This window comes from Nannospalax galili, unplaced genomic scaffold (assembly GCF_000622305.1).
Source record: "Nannospalax galili isolate Female #2095 unplaced genomic scaffold, S.galili_v1.0 scaffold33, whole genome shotgun sequence".
Lineage (NCBI taxonomy): Eukaryota > Metazoa > Chordata > Mammalia > Rodentia > Spalacidae > Nannospalax > Nannospalax galili.
Window position 1 is genome coordinate 781657 of NW_008335436.1, and position 20003 is coordinate 801659.

General features: G+C 43.4%; 1 protein-coding gene across 6 annotated transcripts in view; it reads left to right on the top strand.

Annotated features, from left to right (window-relative positions):
- The window catches only part of Tnik (TRAF2 and NCK interacting kinase), a 448219-nt gene that overhangs the window by 415555 nt on the left and 12661 nt on the right, over positions 1-20003 (top strand). For all 6 annotated transcript variants that reach the window (XM_008830100.3, XM_017797395.1, XM_008830101.2 and 3 more), the window contains 5 exons: positions 4090-4254; positions 7457-7568; positions 8377-8547; positions 10350-10493; positions 12875-13009. In XM_008830100.3, the coding sequence (XP_008828322.1) occupies positions 4090-4254; positions 7457-7568; positions 8377-8547; positions 10350-10493; positions 12875-13009 (727 nt within the window). The remainder of the gene's footprint in view (positions 1-4089; positions 4255-7456; positions 7569-8376; positions 8548-10349; positions 10494-12874; positions 13010-20003) is intronic.

Consider the following 20003-nt stretch of genomic DNA (forward strand, 5'->3'; position numbering starts at 1 on the left):
ACAAGTATGAAGATCTGAGTTAGAATCCTAAGATCCCATATAAAGCCTGACATGGTAGTATGCACCTATGATCCCAGATTTCCTGTGATAATATGGGAAGCAGAGACAGGAGAATCTCCAGGAGCTCAAAGGCCAGCTCACCTGGAGTACAGAGCAGTGACCAACAAGAAACTCGGTTTCAAACAAGCTGGATGTTGAGGACCAAGAGCCAAGATTGGCCTTTGACCTCCACAGGCATGACATGACACATATCTACCCATCTCACAAACATGCCCACAGATCTCTCCCAGGCACACTAATTTTTTTTTTTAAAAAAAAGCAAATTCTTTTGCTTTTTCATTCTATTCTGGCCCACAGTAGATTGGCTGATGCCCACTCAGTTTGAGAATAATCTACTTACTCCATGAATTCAAGTGTTCATCTCATTGATACTCAGAACCACTCAGAAATAATATTTAATCTAGGCACCCAGAAGTTCAGCCAGTTTGGCACATCAAATTAACTATAGTATAAGGCTTGAGATAAAAACCCATTCAAATACATGTATCAAAAAGTATGTAGTTCAGGTGGAAGTGTAATTCTGACAAAATAAGAAAGTGAAATAACTCATTATGAGAAGATTTAGCTTATAGGATACTGTTCTGTTAGTTCAGCTCCACAAGGTGGACCCCAAGAACTCACATCTCACTCTCATGTGAGCGGACAAGATGATTCTATAAGACAGGCCATACTGCCCATGATCATATGTTGTGTGCAGATTGCCCCTGTGGTGCACACCCATGTTGTACCATTCTGCTTTTCCCTCTTACAACTCCATAGATCCATTTCTTCTCTCGTTCTAGAATGTAACGCATCAGGAGTTATCAGCCACTTTGTCTACAGTGACTCATCCATCAAAACACTTCTCCCTGGCTTATTCCTGCCCATTCCTTTCTGCCATAACCTTCCATTTCTTCTAGAAGCTTTTCCTGGGACTCAGTGTACCTCTCTTTATAACACCTTCCTAAAGTCAGTTATGTCCTTTCCACCCAGCTGAGTCAGAACACTGGCTTGTGTCATGAAGTTCCTTTTGGTTATAAATAAAAAGAACCTACTTTAATGGAGCCTAAGGGGGAAAAAATGGGACAGCTGTAAAGAACACAAAAATAAGAATTGATATTCAGGGCTGGAGAGATGGCTCAGCAGTTAAGAACACCGGTTGTTCTTGCAGAAGACCCAGGTTCGAATCCCAGCACCCACATGGCAGCTAACAACTGTCCGTAACTCCAGTTCCAGGGGATCCAACAGCCTCTTCAGTCCTCCATGGGCATTGCACAACATGGGTGTGCTTACCTATATGCAGGCATAACACTCATACACATAAAATAAAAATAATAAATAAAATGTTTTTTTTTTAAAAAAGAGTCAATGTTCATAGAAGAATATTTCCATGACCATTTCGTGGAAAGATCTCAAAATAGCTGGGTCCCTGTGTAGGGCTGTGGGGCCAGAAGCTAAATGTGACCAGGGCTTAGGCAGCTGGCGTGTGTGCGTTGCTGCCGTCTCTCCTTGCCCTCATCAGCTTGCCTCCACACTCTTCTGTTGTCTCTCCAGAGCCTCTCTCTCTCTCTCTCTCTCTCTCTCTCTCTCTCTCTCTCTCTCTCTCTCTCTATATTTCTTTTATTTTTAATTTCATCTCTTCTTGCTCCATTGCAAGATCTTTACCACATCCTACTGGCAAAGATTGACTCTCAGTCTACATGTTAAATTTACCTGGGAATTTTATCTCATTTGGCTCAGGTGCCCACTCCTGGTCCAAGCAGCTGTGACAGTAGTGGTCTTCCCCTCCCAGTGCATCTCCCCTCTGGGCTCCACAACCTAACATCTCAGACTTGAAACATCACTTAGAACTCTTTATCACTTGACTCTCATACTGCAGTTTTTCTGTCTGTAAAGTAGGGCTAATGGAAGCTAACGCACAGTATTACCACGAGGATTCACGGGGGATACCCTGTGTATTTGGGGGATTGGCACACAGAATGTTCCGCACAGTACCTGGTATATGTGAGAATACACAAAATCATTGTGCTCATCCACTTAGAACTGCTGAAGCCATCAAAATCAGCAACGTTGTTGGGCTTCTGTTCATGAAGTTCTAGAGAGCAGAACTATTGTTCATTTACTTTTGTGTTCCCAGAAGAACTTCTAATACAGCGAAGGTGTTTGATAAGAAAGTGCTAGTTAGGGCTGGAGACATGGCTCAAACTAGCTGCTCTTGTAGAGGACCTGGGTTTAGTTCTCAGCACCCACATGGTGACTCGCCACCTCCTATATCTCCAGTTCCAGGGGATCTGGGGCCACGTTCTGACCTCAGTGGGCACCAGGCATGCACACATCTATACATTCACTTATGCATACACATAATATAAAAATAAATCTTTTAAAGAAGGTGCTGGTTGACTGAACCAAAGGATGATGACTCAGAAGTGAGTAGATTCAAGGGTTATTACTTCCGGTATCTCTCTGTCTATGCCAGTTTTGCAGCAGGGGAGAGGTGCTACTGGTACAAGAGAAACTGGAAAGTTCTCAAGTGACAAGGTGTGATTAATGCTGTTGAGAAATTAGGGGAGGAGGGAGATGCCAAAAGACTTTTCAGTATTCAACAGATACTGGAAGAAAAGAGAAGTTTCCAAGCACACATTCAATCAAGGACACTAAGATGAATGCGAACTGGACTCCCTAAATGTCACTTAGAAGATGAAATGCTCGGCTCTGGGAAGAGGCATCTACGCAAGCTCCAGATGAGCACTGTGACAAAATGAATTAAGGAAAGGACCCACACTGGGACAGTTTGTCATCCAGAAAACAGATGATGCTAGGCTTTCTGGTCATTTCTCAAGTTTCCTCATGGATGAATCATACCCCTTCATGAGCTTTAGGAGTCTGTTTTGTCTCATGCACACCAAAGGACATGTCTTTGTACTTATGGAATGAGGCACACACAGAGTTATAACTACACAGCCAAGACAGACTTTGGAAGAAGCCTGTGTATTTGTTGTTTCTTTTTCACTCTGACTAAACATCTGTCAAGTACCATTTAAGGAAGGAAAGGTTTGTTCAGGCCCAGGGTTTGAGGAAATATAGCGCATCATGGTGAGGAAGCCATGTTGGTAAGAACATGAGGCGGCTGTTCACATGATGTCCATAGTCAGGAAGCAGAGAGATGAATGGTGTCCATCAGGCTTTCCTGCTCCTTTTCCCCACTTTTATTCCAACTGGTCACTCAGCCTGCATTTAGGGTGGGTCTTCCCTCCTCACTTAAACCCTTCTAGAAACACCTTCACAAATATGCCCCAGATGAGTCTCCTAGGTGATTCCAAATCTATTCAAGTTGATGATGGATATTAGCCGTCATAGTAGACCAGTGGGATGGCCAGAGAAATGGCATAAACCCTTGCCCACATCAGCCCCAAAGGGTAGGGAATATACCTACCTGTTCCCAGCTGTTCCGTAGAGTAACCCACTTCATGATCAGTAGGCATTCAAAAACACTAAATAAAGAGATAGAGCAGGGAGTAAGACAAGGAGGGCAAATATTATCTCTGCATCTTCTTAGAATACAGTTTAGGGGAGAAGTATCTCAGTGTTATCTCAGCCCTCTGCTTCTTTTGGCAGTATTTGGGGGATTGGTTCATTCTAACCTGGCAATATGGTCTGTATATCCAATTGACTGTGAATGCCACTGGCGCACATGCGCGCACACACACACACACACACACACACACACACACACACACTGCAGAGGAGAAACTTGGTGGGTGTGGTCCTGACTCAGTGTTCCACTTTCTGGCATCTCACAGGGGGACCATCATGCCAAATGTGACCCTTGACCATCTCTTCATGGAGAAGCAGAAGTCATTAGAGTCAATTCATTCACTCAATTTTAACAAAGTGTAATGTCCTAGACAAAGTAGAAATTTGAATTTGAATGTTACTATCCTGTTTTCCCCAGTAGACCATTTGGGGGTCCCTTGCATCTAGGATGTATGAGGAGTGATGCTCTGTGATTTGCTCTCTCTTTCTAATGGCCCTGTGTGCTGTGCCCCTCAGACAGCTGAAGAGAAGAAGCGATCTGGCCACAGTGACAGCAATGGCTTTGCAGGTCACATCAATCTCCCAGACCTTGTGCAGCAGAGCCATTCCCCAGCTGGAACTCCCACAGAGGGCTTGGGCCGTGTGTCCACCCACTCCCAGGAGATGGACTCCGGGACTGAGGTAGGTGCCAGAAGGTGTAGCCATGACAGTTCTGTTCTCCTTCATAGGGTTCTGCACCCTGCTGTCTTCAGGAACAAGGCTTCGCCAGACTCTCTGAAATGTTTAGTTGATTTCTGCTGTGAGGCTACTCACGCAAATACTCAGAGAAATCAAAGACACAGCAATGAAACATTCTCATACATCAGCTACACCAATATCTGTTCATACAGATAAGAATCAAGAGTGCTGAAACTCAGAGAGGTTAAATGACATGCCAGAGACACACAGCCAGTTTGTGACAATGCTTGAACCAGAACTTAGACCCCCTGTGTCACAAATTAATGGTAAAACTAGTGCGATTTGGGGCTCGCATTTATATTAATTTAGTCAAAGTGAGTTTGACTTAAAGTGAAATTGAAATGATTTATGAAAAATGATAGATTCCTACTGTCTTCTAAATAGGTAAGAGATAGGTTCTTACTTCAAACTGTACCAGAAGAAAAAAATAAGATGTCTTTCTCATGTAAAAGTAGTTCTAGGTGAGAGCCTGGATGAACACAATTGGACAGTGTTTTGATAGCAATGGATGAGTTTAAGGCCAAGTTCTGTTTTGTGATAGCGTGTAATAACCCCTGTGGATGACACAGAAAGCCCTAAATGTTTTTATAAAGCATGTGCACTGTTGGTTTTGACATCACCCATACACTGAATTTCTGCAGTGCTTATGACCTTTGCCACCCCAAGGGCAAGAACACAGGGGCCTCTTTGGAAGCACAGTATGCTGGGGGGGGGGGGGGGGGGTCTCTTTCTCTCTATCTCCGCGGCTGCTGGGGAGTGCAGGCCGGGCTCTGCAGATCGGCGGTGCGCGCCGGGCGCTGGCGGCTCTGCAGAGGGCTGCAAGCTGCCGGGCGGGTTCTGCGCCAAGCTGCAGGAGGCTCAGGCTAGCTGCGGGAGGCTCTCACTGTGCCTGCAGGACGTTGGCCACCATCCCACGAGCCGAGGGGGGGGAGCGCAGGAACAGCAAACAGAAGTTTCGCAAGTGAATGTTGACGGAAGGACAGCTTCTTCCGGGAAGACTGCTCACAGGCGGGTCCCAGGCACAGTGAAACACAACTCAGCTCCAGACAAATTCAGTGATACAGCTCCGCTTTATTAGGGTGAAACTAGAAGATTTATAGTGTGGAGGCAGTAGCAAAAGCCTCAGCTGATAGGTGCTCTGTAGGATGCTTCATTTACATGTGGAGGTGGGCTTCTATGCTGTCAGACAGTGCCTGATTAAAGCCTGGTAGTTTCTATGCCAGAGGTCATGTTTCAGGTAAGGCATCTGCGGCGGGCACTTCAAAGGTGAGCCAGGAAGAGAGCAGGAGGCGCCCCGCTGAAAAAGGGAGTCTTTCCATTAGGCGCCGAGCCGGCTCGCGGCTATCCGGACATGGAGAGACTGCGACCCTAACAGCAGGGTTCCCCAACAACAGTACCTGTTGGAGTTCCATGCAGTGTAGGCAGATGGTTTTCGCCTACAGTCCTCTGTCAGTACCCAGGAGGACCCCACAGAGCAGAACCCTGACTCTGATACTGTGACTGTCCCAGCCCTAAGAGGGAGTGCTATGCCTGTCCCACCTCCTTTATGGACTTCTAAAGATGAAAGAGAAGCTGTATATGAAAGTATTGCATTCGGAAGGTGGGTTCCTACCCTGAGGAGGATGAAAGGATTCTGAATTCAAAGGAGAAGGGAAAAATCTTGAAGGAAATCAAATTGAATCTTTCTGGGTTTGTCCTTATATGATTGGGGCTTGGGAATGTTTATTTTTTTATAATATTTATTTTATTTATTTATTTTTTAATAAGAAACTAAAAATAAAACTTACAGCCAAAACAGGAATATTCACAAAGGGCTCTTATGGTGCTGAATACAGGTAGTTTGTGAAGTTAAGAGGATGAATAAGGTCTGGGGAGATGGCTCAGTTGGTAAAGTGGCTGCCACACAGTGTGAAGACCAGAGTTCTGATCCCTGTCGCCCATGTAGAAAGCTAGGTGTGGTGGCATATGTCTGTAACCCTTGTACTGTAGATGGAAGAGAACAGAGACAGGTAGATCCCTGAAGCTCACTGCCCTGCCAGTCTCACTGAATGGATGAGCTCCAGGCTGAGAGAAAGAGAATGAATCAATGATCAAGGAAGATATAAGATATTAGTCCCACTTACACACATGTGCACATGTAAACTCATACATCACACACACACACACACACAAAGGATAACTAGAGAAATAAAGATAATAGACAAAGTGGGCAAGTGATTGTAGCAGCTCTTGACAAAATTCCTTCTAAAATATTATAGCAGAAAGTGATAATATTGAACTTATTATTCTGTAGTCTAGTTCTGATTTCATGTCATCATGATAAGTCTCCAAGCCCTTGAGATTTATTTTAAAGTAAGCCCTCAAGGTACATTGCATACAAACCCACTGTCTTCATGTAATCCCCACATAAGGCATGTAATGTAAGCATCCTCATAAAGAAACCATTATGGAGCTGGGTGTGGTGGTGCTCACCTTTAGTCCCAGAACTTGGAGGCAGCGACAGGTGAACCTCTGAGATCAAGGCCATCCTGGGCCTACAGGGAGACCCTGTCTCAAAAAAATGACAAAAAGTAAAGGAGGGAGGGAGAGAGAGAGAGAGAGAGAGAGAGAGAGAGAGAGAGAGAGAGAGAGATACATTATGGGAAAAAAATCAATCCCTGGACTAAATAATCTTTGCTTACATATTTTAAAGCTTTTAGAGCCAATACCAGTCCACATGCATCACCAGTCCAAAGTACACAGGCCGAGAGGCCACCTTCCAAGGAGTCTCGGATTGACTATGTGTCCAGGGTGGGGTATAACCATGTCGACATGACTACCTAGATTTTGCTTTTCTCAAGACCATTTGATCAATACATGATTGACTTGACTGAAAAGTAGAGATCCTGCCGCCATAATGACTATACATATCAAGGTACCATGTATCATACAAAATGTAATTTTCTTTATGAAATACTCATAGTCTGATCACTGATGAAGCCCTACCCATGCACAGTGGCAGGAGAAATTGGCAGAAGAGGCCCACCCTCTCCCTGTGAACAGCTGAGTAGCAGAGGCATCTGTAAGCATCATCACATCTGAGCAAAGTGTTCTTAGCATCCCCTGTTCCTGCAGTATTTATCTTTCCTTCTTGTTTTTTGATCAGTATGGCCTTGGGGGCAGCACCAAAGCCTCCTTTACCCCCTTTGTGGACCCCAGAGTATATCAGACTTCACCCACTGATGAAGATGAAGAGGATGAAGAGTCAACCGCTGCCGGTAAGCAAGACAGCTCCAGTGTTTTTGAAACAGTCTGACTTCCTTTCGTTATAACCTAGTAAAAGAAATTCATCATTAATTCAGTGGTTATACCATTTAATGCTTATTCCCTGTCTCAAAATGAAAACTTTAAAAACTTTATTATTTGGTGGAACTCCTAAAACAAATTACTTTCTCCTCCCTCCTTCCTTCCCCCTCCCCCGTCCCACACCCAATTTTTCGTATTTTGGTTCTGGAAGAAACCCAGAAGTATCCAGGAACCCTAGGAAAAGCCATTTCACAGCAATCTCCAAACTTACCACATATCTCCCAAAAGCAGTTTCTGGGTACAATGTGATACACAAAGTACTGTGGTGCCATGCGCTCACTAAGTGGATGTTGAGTTGTGTTGCATTCTAAATGTGCACCTCCATCACAGGTCTGGCTAATTAAGAGGATGGTCTTGCTTCTTGACCACTTGCAACTCACTAATCACTAAAGTCAGCTTAGGCCAACTTTTCAGGTGATGCGTTAAATTTCCAAAAGTAAATGTCCCATGCATGTAATTATAAGGATGGCATATTTGACTCTGTGAGGTTAATACTAATTTTCTGAACTATCCAAGGAGTGTCTATAAGCTTGTTTTCCTAATGAATAAAACTACTTCTGTGAATGACATGCTTTATTCTACTAAAAAGAGTGTAAAATAAGTATAGGTTCAGAGTTTCTGTGCTTTTACCATAATACACACTAAGCAAAGCCATTTTTCCATATTGCCATTGGTTGTCTTTTAAGATGCTATTCACTTCTCTAATTCTTTCTTTCAAAGCCCTGTTTACTAGCGAACTTCTTAGACAAGAGCAGGCCAAACTCAACGAAGCAAGGAAGATTTCAGTGGTAAATGTAAACCCAACAAACATTCGCCCTCATAGTGACACGCCGGAAATCAGAAAATACAAGAAACGATTCAATTCGGAAATACTTTGTGCAGCTCTGTGGGGTATGTTGGTAATTTTTTTTCACTAATTAATGAATTGACCCTCGGATGTTGAAAGCCTATGGTTCTTACTGTCAAAATACACTAGGCGAATTGTAGGTGCTAGGAAGCTGACTTGGGACTGTCTTAACTTCAAGAGAGACTAAAAGTGGGTTTATATGTAAAATGCTAATACCCTGATAAGAAGATGGCATCTAGAGTGACAGGTGATTATCAGTGACGGAACTAGCCACAACACACAGCTATGCATTCAGCACTGTACAGAGTATCCCATATTCCAGTTCTGTAATCCATACCCCATCCTGCAAGGGATCAATGGCATCACCTTCCTTTCACAACTGAAAACCCAGCATATTTTAGTGACCTGCCCCAGGCCTTGCCATCAGCAGTAACTGGCTAAAACTGGAACAGAAGAACAAAGGATGAGCCTTCCCTTTCAGTTGAAAACATTAGTCTACAGTTCTCACCAAAAATTTCACAAATATTAGACAAATTCAAACTCAGAATAGCTGTGGCGAGAGTCTATCAAAGTCCTGATCTATTACTTAAATATCATGGGAAAATCAGGATGTGGTCCCTCTGGACCCATCTCCACTGCTGGGCTTGGATTGGGGCACCATTAGTTTACAAAGCTAAAAACATTTGTGATGTTAGCAGGTACTTGGGCATCATTTCATGTAAGGAATGAAGGTTCTGGACTATGGAGATGAGACAGTTGGAGAACAAAATAACCACATTTAACATGGAGCAGCTTAGGAAGTGGACATTCATGTTTCCAGAAGTATAACAGGAGACATTCAAGAGTTACATGTTCATGAATATAGTCCACTACACAGTGACATCTCAGTGTGTATGTGTTTCAGTAGATGGATGGCTGATTTCCTTAGGTGTGCAGATTTAGGATTAGAGTTGTCCCATTGAGATCATTTACCCACCAGACCTTTAAGATAAGGATCACTGCATGCGGGTAATGCTGGAGGAGAATTAGGTAACTGAGAACTCTTTAATGTCAATATCACTGTGTCTCTCAGTCTATTCATGGCTTCTCTTGAATTCCCTGACAAGAATAGAACTTTAAATATATTGCATATAGTATAGTTGCATTTTAAATTAATTTTTATTCTGTGTGTATGAATATTTCACTAGCATGTATGTAAGTACACCCATGCCATGAAATACCCATGGAGGCCAGAAAAGGGTGATAGGTCCCCTGGAACTGGAGTTGCAGGTGGTTGTTAGCCACCCTGTGAGTGCTGGGAACCAAACCCAGGTTGTCTTCAAGAGCAGCCAGTGCTGCTAATCACTGAGTCACCTCTCCAGCCCTAAGATAATTAAATTTTGTGTAAAAAGGAGGAAGGGCTTTGATTCTGATGGAGTTTGGAAGTAGAAACTGTTATATGCTGAAGGTAGATAGGCTGGCAACAAAAAATCAGTGTATGAATAGATGTGTAGGGAACTCTGGGGAAGAGAGAAGTGGGGTGTACAGGGAGAGACAAGGAAGGAGTGCTTGCTGCATAAAGTGGGGGTGTGTGTGCTGCTTGCGTAGCTCCTCTTGGCGAGCACCCTTGGAACTAAGTAGTAAATGGCTGGGTGCAATGTACTGTTGTTTCCAACTTATAAAAGAAAACTGTAATTCCATCCCCAGAGGAACAGAGATGGACGTACTGCCAGAGCTCCTACCTCTATGCTACCACAGCATCCATCTGCTTGTTTATTTACATCAACATGAAACAATTTCTTGGGTTTCATAGGAACTGAGCTGCAAAAGGTTAAAGCCCATAAAAAAGTCATTCTTAAATTTGCAGGTGTAAACCTTCTGGTGGGAACTGAAAATGGCTTGATGCTTTTGGACAGAAGTGGGCAAGGCAAAGTCTACAATCTGATCAACCGGAGGCGATTTCAGCAGATGGATGTGCTAGAAGGGCTAAATGTTCTTGTGACAATATCAGGTATGTTACTAGGCCAACCTGGTTCTCTAGATTACACAGATGGGAAAGGTGACCTTCTGGTTTCTGAAGAAACAGGTAGCTCTGCCCTGCTCTGTCCAGCCAACACAACACAAGAAGGTACAACAGTGTAGCCAGGAGATCACTCACACATTTTGCAGTGCTGGAGGGTTTGACCTACACAGGAAGACTGAACTGTTCATTAAAGCTGAGTGAGGCAGACAAGTATGTCAAAAGCTGTGTATTTATAGGCCTTTAACTCCATCAGACTCAGAAAGAATATTTTGAAATTGCTCGAACTGCAGTTATTATCATAGACTCTGCGATGAAGAATATAAAAATGTAGACTCTGGGGAAGAAAATTTAGCAAGCAGAAATTTGTCTAGTCTTTCCTCTTACAACAACTGCTGCTATAATTCACCCATCTTTGAAAAGGACAGATACACTGCTGGGTAATCGATTCTACAAAGCATGGAGTGGGGGAGTCCTTACTGGTACATTTTTACAACACTCTGGTTCTTAAACGGAGCTTTTTAGTAATGGACACAACACCTTATTTGAATAGAAACTAAGTCTCAAAACTAACAAGTGGAAAATGCATCTAGACTCCAAGTTTATTGAAAGGAAAGTTATTTTCTTCCTCATGGTGTTTGAGAGTTGAACAAATAATCCACTTCCTTCCTTCCTTCACTAACAATAAAAATCAACAGTACCACTGATGTGTTAGAACCACCTAGGGAGAAGAGAAAGCCCCAGCTGCACCTAGACAAGTGTCAGAATCTCAGGGGTAAAGCTCACACATCCTGTATTAATGGCCCGACAAGTTCCCTTCATGCAGCCTCATTTGTGGGCTCCATTCCGTCTTGAATGGCACCAAGAGACACATGGCTTTCCAGGCTGAGCCTTGAAGATGAAAGTTTAACTATCCAGCTATGCTTGTATTTTGAGGGAAATGCCTTCTCTGGGCACTGTAATTCCCTTCTTATTCTACCTTTTACTGAACTTTTAGAGTTTTATCATCCACAAATACAAGTTAACCAAGAACATCTACTTCTCTTCTGATTTAACTTCTGTGTGGTCCTTTTTTCTGGCTAATTGATCTCTTGAGTACTACACTGCCAAATCAAAACTGAATCTACACATCTGCCAGTCATCTATCCAAGGTGGAAATGCTACCAGAAATCTCAAGTTGAGAGTTTATCATGCTGTTAGTGACACAAAGTCATCCTTCAGGGTGTAAGGTCGGTAGCCTCTTACCGTGGAGCACTGATGGAGAAAACAGATAAGGAAAGGAAGGAAAGCCTTGAACTGTCCTCAGATTCCCACTGGTACAGAAGGGAAGGAGCACTGGCTCTCCTCACAGTGGCCCTCATGAGCAGCAGCATTCTAGGGTTCAGTTTACCCAGACCTACAGCAGCTACACAGTGCTTCCCACAGCTTCTACTCGGAGTGTGCCGTGTCCGATCAGTGTGTGATGCTCTCCTGAATTCTCATCTTCTAGCATTTATCCCATTTGTAAAAGATAAAACTTCCTTAAAGCCAAGGGGAAATCAAAGTAAAATATCTGACAAAACTCATAGGCCTAAATTACTCATTACTAAGAAAGACCCTTCAAAATAATGCATTTTCTTCTTCTGGTACTCAGATAATCCAATAGAGTGTGTTAAATTTTGCTATCTGTAAACTGTTCCATGCTATCTAGATGGTTTCTTATCACCGTGTAAATTCTTTAGATCACCTGACCAAGGGGAACTTTTAAGATTTTTTTAAATTTATTCCTAATCCAGCCTCATCCTTTCTTCTTTACCGTTTTTGTTTGATGTTCCTCTTGGTGCCCTCAGCACTGGAAGTTTGTCTACTATCATTTTCTGAACTCGAATTGCTTTCATTGAACTTGTCTCTCTGTGTCCTGTTGAAATTCCTTCATCTTGTCAGGGAATGACACTGTTAGTAGTGGTCATCTTCGAAGCTGTAGAGCTGGTAAACAAGAGCTGTTACCATCTGCCGTCAGGAAAGAGCGTGAGGGAAGGAGAAAGACATAGGTAGGCTAAAATGCCCATCTGCCAACACTCCTTCATGAGAGTCGGCCTAGAATGTTCTGGAACTCTGTTACAGAGTTAGATCCAATTTCAGCAGACACTGAGGAGAGAGAATAAGGGCACTTTGCTCAAATAAGAAACCATTTGAAGATAAAAACATTGTAATTTTGTGATTTGTCCAGGGCGCTAGGATCTATCTTAACCTCAGGTCCTGATAGAGGTAACAGTGAGGAAGTGCCTCGCAAACACACAGATGCCAGTAAGAACAGAAAATAAGGGGGAGGTGAGGAAGGAAAGAGGAAAGGCCATCAGGGCCGTGACGTTAAAGCTCTATCATTTCAACAGGAAAGAAGAACAAGCTACGAGTTTATTATCTTTCATGGTTAAGAAACAGAATACTACACAATGACCCGGAAGTGGAAAAGAAACAAGGCTGGATCACGGTTGGGGATCTGGAAGGCTGTATACATTACAAAGTTGGTAAGTCTCCAGCCAGGAGAGGCTGAGATCGGCAGGTGTACTCAATCCCAATCGTTTGACTAAGTTTATTTGTTGTTTCCTATCAACTGTTGATGGGTACGTTGCCAGTTTAAGATGTTGCTAGACCATAAAGTGTACTTGAATGATTCCCCCAAAAGTTAGATTGATGAAATTCTAAGAATGCATTTAGAATAAAGTGCTGGACTCCTGTCTGAATATCTATGTGTACGTCTCCCAAAGCCCCGTTAAAATGACAATAAACGAATGAAAAATGCATTAAATCCACAAGGTCGAAAGGATCAAGGGAAGAGAACCCACTACATAAGAGACGGCCATAAAATTGAACAAGAGTGGCCAGGCGGCTGGGGACAGACGTAGCAGATCTGGAAATGCTGAATTCTAAATCTACAGTGAGGAACATTATCAAAATGATCCATTCATCCCACAGAAACCAGAAAGGCCCAAGAACTGAGACTGTAGGAAGATCACAGGATAGAGGTGTCCAGTGGGCTGAAAATAGGATTGTTGAGAAAAAGGGTAGGAGGGAGTCCCCCAGAGCCCAGGCCTGAGCCCAGCATGCAGGCCACCATCTTGAGGCCTGCAAAGAGGGAACATTTGCATTCGGTGAGATGATGAAAACATTGAGGACACATACATGCACACACATGTGAACATGCACATGCATGCACACACATGTGCACATGCACATACCACACATGCACTCATACACAGACTACCATGGAAGCACCCTTCCTTTGTCCACTTAGCTCCTGAAAGGTTGGTGTTCTAGTTCGTCTCTCCATTGCTATGACAAAACAGTCTGACCAAAACCAACTTGAGGAGGAAACGGTTTATTCAGTTTACATCTCACATGTCACAGTTCATCAGAGAACCCAAGGTAGGAACTCGGGGCAGGAACCTGGAGGCAGGCACTGGAGCACAGGCCATGGAGGAACGCTGCTTACTGGCCTGCTTCCTGGCCCCTGCTCAGCCTGCTTTCTTATATAACACAGGGCCACCTGCCCAGAGATGGCACCCCACAGTGGGCTGGGCCCTCCCACATCACTCAGTAATCAAGAAGATGCCCCACAGACATGGCCATAGGCCAGTCCAATGGAAGCAATTCCCCAGTTGAGGCTCCCTCAACCCAGGTGTGTCAGGTTGACACTAAAGCTATCCAGCACAATTGACCCCTTGTCAGCTTGACACACAAACACAACATTATTAAAACCACAACCTTTCCATTTTTTGTCCCCAAGATAGGATCTTAACATTAATATCACCACATAAGACAGTACAACCTTAAAAGTCCCACAATCCTTAAAAAAAATCCAAACAATTAAAAGTTCAGTCTCTTTTAAAAGTCTTTTAACTGTAGGTGGGCTCCTGTAAAATCCAAACAAGTACTATCGTATTTCAAAGGGAAGAATCAGGCACACCTAAGCAAAACCAAAGTCCAGCAAAGTAGCTCAAGCCTGGACAGCTGGGATTCACTTGTGATCTTCTGGGCTTCAAAGGGTTTGGCAGCTCTACTTCTCTGACTCTGCCATCCACAGCACACAGCTCGTCTCACAGACCCAGGCCGTCTCCATTTCACACCTGCTGCTGCCCTTGGTGGTCGTCCCATGGTCCTGGCATCTCTAAAAAGCTGGGGTCTCCACTGAAACTGAGGCTGTACTCTCAGCAGTGACCTCTTCTGGCCTCTCAGGGTGCAATGCCTCGGATTCTCTCCATGACCCCTTCAATCCTGGGGTCTTCACTGCAACTGAGGCTGCACTTTCACCAACGGCTTTTCCTGGCCTCTCAAAGTACCAAGCCTCAGATGTTCTCTGTGATCCCGTCACACTTTCAACACCACAGCCATGCATGAGACTCTTACACATTTCCAAGTCCTGTTTCCAGATTGAGATGGAGACTTGGGCCCCTCTGGACCACAGCTTCCATGTGTTGTCCCAGAGGAAATACTTCCCAGAACATTTCACCACAGTGATGTTGGTCTCTTCTTGCTTACAGGTGATTTTTCAGCCCCAGTTAACCAGCATCAATTGTCCCAGTAAAGCAAAGGTTTTACTTTAGTTTCTGGTCTCTTCTTAATGACAGCTGATTCTTCTGCCTCAGCCAACCAGAACCCAAAGGGAAGAATCAGGCACACCTAAGCAAAACCAAAGTCAGCTGACTTTGAATTAGATTCCTAATTCAAAACATCACACAAACAGCCCTGATAGTCTCTGCTTCCCTTTGAAGCTTCACAAGCCAGGCCTCCATCGTCTACAACTCTTTCAGCATAACTGTTTCAAGCTCCACATCAACAAACTCTAAGCACTCAATGGCTTTTTCAGCCCAAAGTTCCAAATCCTTCCACAATCCTCCCCAAAACACCAAGGTCATGTCTGTCACAGCAATACCCCACTCTCTGGCACCAATTTCTGAATTAGTTACTTTTCTGTTGCTGTGATAGAAACACCATGACCAAGGGAGTTATAAAAGGAAGAGTTTATTTAGCTTAGAGTTCCAATGGGGTAAGAGTCCATCATGGCCAAGGAAGCATGGTGGCAGAGGTGGCTGGAATATGAGCAGAAGTTAAGCTCTCACATCTTCAAGCAGGCACAGGAAGCAAAGAGGGACTGGAGATCCCACAAGACTTAAGAACTCTCTAAACCAGTGACATCCTTCCTCTAAGACCTCCCAAAACAGCACCACCAACTGGGGACAAAAATGTCCAAATACTTGGAGCCTATGGGGGACGTGCTTATTCAGTTGACACCACAGTTGGCAACCATGCTTGTCCTCCCAAGAAAGAGTTTGGAAGAATCCTGTTTGGAGAAGCTAAATATAACATTTGAAGTCATGAAAAAAACAAAAAGAGCTCACTGCCTGACTTCTCCAAAGTGATGCCTGGTGATTGATTAGCCCACCTATACTAGAGAATGGATAACCCATGTGAAGGAAGCCAGAACAAAGAGGAAGTCAGGACATTATGGGGGCTTTGCACAATGAGTGAACAAAGTCAGGAAGGAGAGAAGGAAATTTTATTTCACAGAGACTTGAAAAAAGTGTTTCTATAAAAGAAGAAACAGTATTTTAAAAGGAAGTAGGGTGAGGAGGTCACTGAGAAAAAATCTTGAAAGTCGAAATATATTGATACAATTTAAAAAAAATACAATTAGAAATGAGGAAATCACCTATAAAGAAGGGGAAAAGAAAAGAAGGGCCGGAGCGAGGGCTCAGTAATTAAGAGCTCTTGCTGTTCTAGAGGACAGAGTTTGGTTTCAAGCACCCACTTCATGTGGCTCACAACTTCCTGTAACTCCAGCTCCAGAAGGATCCAATGCTTCTGGCCTCCTTGGGTACCTGCACTCATGTGCATATAGCCACACCCGGACACATGAGTATAATTAAAAAATAAGTATTTGGAAAAAAAAAAAAAGAGCAAGAGTTAGAGCTCTCTCTCGCCCTCTCTGTATCTCTCTGTGTATCTCTCTGTCTCTTTATCTCTGTGCTTCTCCCTCTCTTTGCCTGTGTATGTGCAGAGACAGAGACAGAGAGATGCAGTAACAGAGATTTATTCTAAGGAGCTGACTCACATAACCATGGAGACTAGAAGTCTCAAAATCTGTACTCAGAATCCTGGAAACCTAGAAGAGACCATGATTTGATTCAGGCCTGAGATTCAGGAGAGCTGATGATGGGGTTCCAGTCCGGAACCCAGCAGACTCAAGACTCTAGAAGAAGTAATAGTTCAGCCTCAGGAGTCCAGAAGAGACTCTCCTCCCAGCTGAGGACAGGAGGGGAAATGCAGCCTTTCTGAAGCCTACCACATTCTGCTCTCCACCATCTGCTAATTCAAAGCTCACTCTCTCAGGTCGAACTCCTGAAGGCATGCTTACAGTAATGTTTGACCAAATGTTTGCACATCCTGTGGCCCAGTCAAACTTACATAGTGAATCATATCATTAAACCATCCATCAATTTTGAGAGTACCTGACATGCAGTATCTCTAAAACTTTACATTTCATTCACCATCTCTGAGGAAGCTAGTGAAGGATGTACTCCACTAAAATGAAAAACTAAAACCCAGTCATTCAGGAAAAAGATGAAGGAGATGACCACTCTGCCTAGAGAGAACTCAGTCAGCAGACAGAGCAGGACCATGTGGGGTTCCAGAGGGGTGCCTCCAAGAAACATAAAATGGCGTGAATAGGTTATGGCCTTGTTTGATCATGTTGAAAGACATTTCCTAGTAAGAAGTTTACATGTGCTTTGAGACAGATACATACATAGAAAACAAGAAAGATTTTTAAAAAATGAGGAAAAGCAAAAAGGGAAATGTGTTCATACTGAACTGCATGCCTTAGGTGTAAACGGAAATTGTTTGAACAGTCCTGTTGCTTTAACTGAAATGTTTAAATGTGACTACATTGAGGGTGTGAGGTAGGAAATGATTTATATGTATGAGTGCGAGTGAGATTTATATGTATGTATAAGAAGCTGATTCTCGTTCATAGGAACTTACAGCAATAGTGACAGCATGCATAAGACCCATGCAAGCTCAAGCAGACAAAAATTAGCACAGAATTAGGGCAATGGGCAGGAGGCCCCAACCTTAGCTGAGGAACCATTGGCAGCTGATTACTGCTGGGTGAGGGAGAGTTGATATTCTTTAACGGAGTGACTCTGGATAGGATAACCAGGCTCCAGAGGATAAACTCAAACCGAGGCACATCTGGGCATACAAACTTGATTCGATGGTCTTTAACATATAAGCCGGAATACATGAAATGCTGCAGGCGGGCTATAGGGAAGGTACAGATAGAAGAGGGGGGGTCTAAATATGATTCAGATGTATTGTATGAAATGTACAAAAATTCAGTAAAAAATATACATTGCACAAAAAGAGAAGCACAACAGGAGGAGGAGGAAGGGGAGCTGATTCCTGGGGTTGGAGAGATGGCTTAGCAATTAAGAACATTTGCTGCTCTTCCAGAGGACCCACATTCAGTTACCAGCACCCACATAGGGCAGGTCACAATTACCTGTAACTCCAGCTCCAGGGGAATTAATACTTCCTTCTGGCCTCTGAGGGCCCCTCCACACACGTGGCATAGGCTCAGACACACACATATATGCATAAATAAAAATTAAATAAATCTAAAAATAGAGGCTGATTTCTTTCCATACAGTGAAATCAGTAGACAGTGTCTACATTTGCAAGAAAATTAACAAATAACAGAATATGAATGTTATTTGGAAATCTAAAAAGAAATTGCTAACAAAGTTGATAGAATTGGCCAGTGGGTGTTTGTAGGAAGCAGGAATTGGGCCTGAGGCTTGTTTTTCATCAGTCCTGTAGGCTATCTGACTTTTAACAATATGTACCTGTAAAGCTCGTTCAATGGAGAACTGAACAAAATAAGGGAATGTGTGCAGGTTTATAGAAAGACACAGGGTATTTAACATGAAGAATGACAATAAAGGATTTGGGGGCTTTAGACAACCTCTCTCCAAAGGAGCTATGATGTGGGCTCAGAAGAGCACAGTGCAGGCTTGAAACCATGACCAGCAGAGTTGGTCTAACCACATGAGCTACATGACAGAAAGCAGAAACGGGGCGGGGAGATGCCACAAAAGAACTCAGAAAAGAATTCGTTATTCCCGTTGGCTCGTGCTGGTGAGAACCCCCAAGCATGTTGTCTTCTGACAACTAGAAACAGCCCTATTGTACAGCAGTCTTCATATCCCTTTCCTCTAAGTTCATTCCAAGTGACCTTCTTTGATACCTTGACACTAGGAAACAATGGTACTGGTAGTGTGAATTTGAAGGTTCAAATGGGAGCAAGATGCCCCCCACTGTAATAAATACTGTGGCCTCTACGGGTTGTTTGTTTGTTTGTTTTGGTCTCTTTGAGTCAGGGTCTCCCTACAGCTTCAGCTGGTCTGGAACTCACTATGTAGACCAGACTGACCTTGAACCACAGAGATCCTCCTGCCTCTGCCTCCAGAGTGCTGGGACTACAGGCATGCGCCACCACATCTGGTGCCCTTTGTGTTTCATACCCTAAAGAAGTCCCTATCTTTACAATATAATTGACTTACTTATATTCATTTGTTCAGAGAAAATAAAGATGTGACAGAGGGAATTACAGATAAGGTTCATAAACACTTGATGCCTGTAAACATGTCACCACAGCCCCAGTCATGTCTGTGCTGCCCAGCAGCTAGCACAGCACTAGACACATAGAAATGTGTTACGCCATGGTTGTCAGAGGGAAAAGGTGCTGAAAGATCACAGCACAACTCACAAACCAGACCACATGGGGAGTTTGTTCTCCATAGCAATCTGGTGAGCTTCAGGCTCCATGGGTGCATTTTATGTTTGGGAACCAGAACTATTTGGTCCCTTACCATGCTTTGGAATTACAGTTTTCTCTTGCCTTCAATCTGATGGTTTAGCAGCATATCAAACACGCTCTGCACCATCCTCACACCAGGTACAAGTCAGGTTCATGTCTGTATGTGGGTCTCTTTGAGAGATAGTAGGTTTCTTTACTGCAGAACTATGATTGCTCTCTGAGAAAAGCAAAGTAGTGTAAGTGCTGTTATGGAAACGATTTAGAGTTGATTCAAAATATAAATTTGATAAAACTGTCAGAATTTCCTTTGAGTATTTTACCATTATAACTTAGCATTTATCAACCCAAATATTTCTAGTGATCAGATTTCATTACATGAACTTAAGACTGTATAATTAGAGAGCCATAAAACTAATTGTGGTAGATAATAACATTTCTGAATGCTGTGTCTTGCATATATCTGGAAAATGTCTTTCAAAAATACAAGACTACTTGGGGCTGGAGAGATGGCCCAGTGGTTAAGAGCACTGGCTGTTCTTGCAGAAGACCCAGGTTTGAATCCCAGCACCCACATGGCAGCTAACAACCATCTATAACTCCAGTTCCAGGGGATCCGACAGCCTCTTCTGTCCTCCACAGGTATT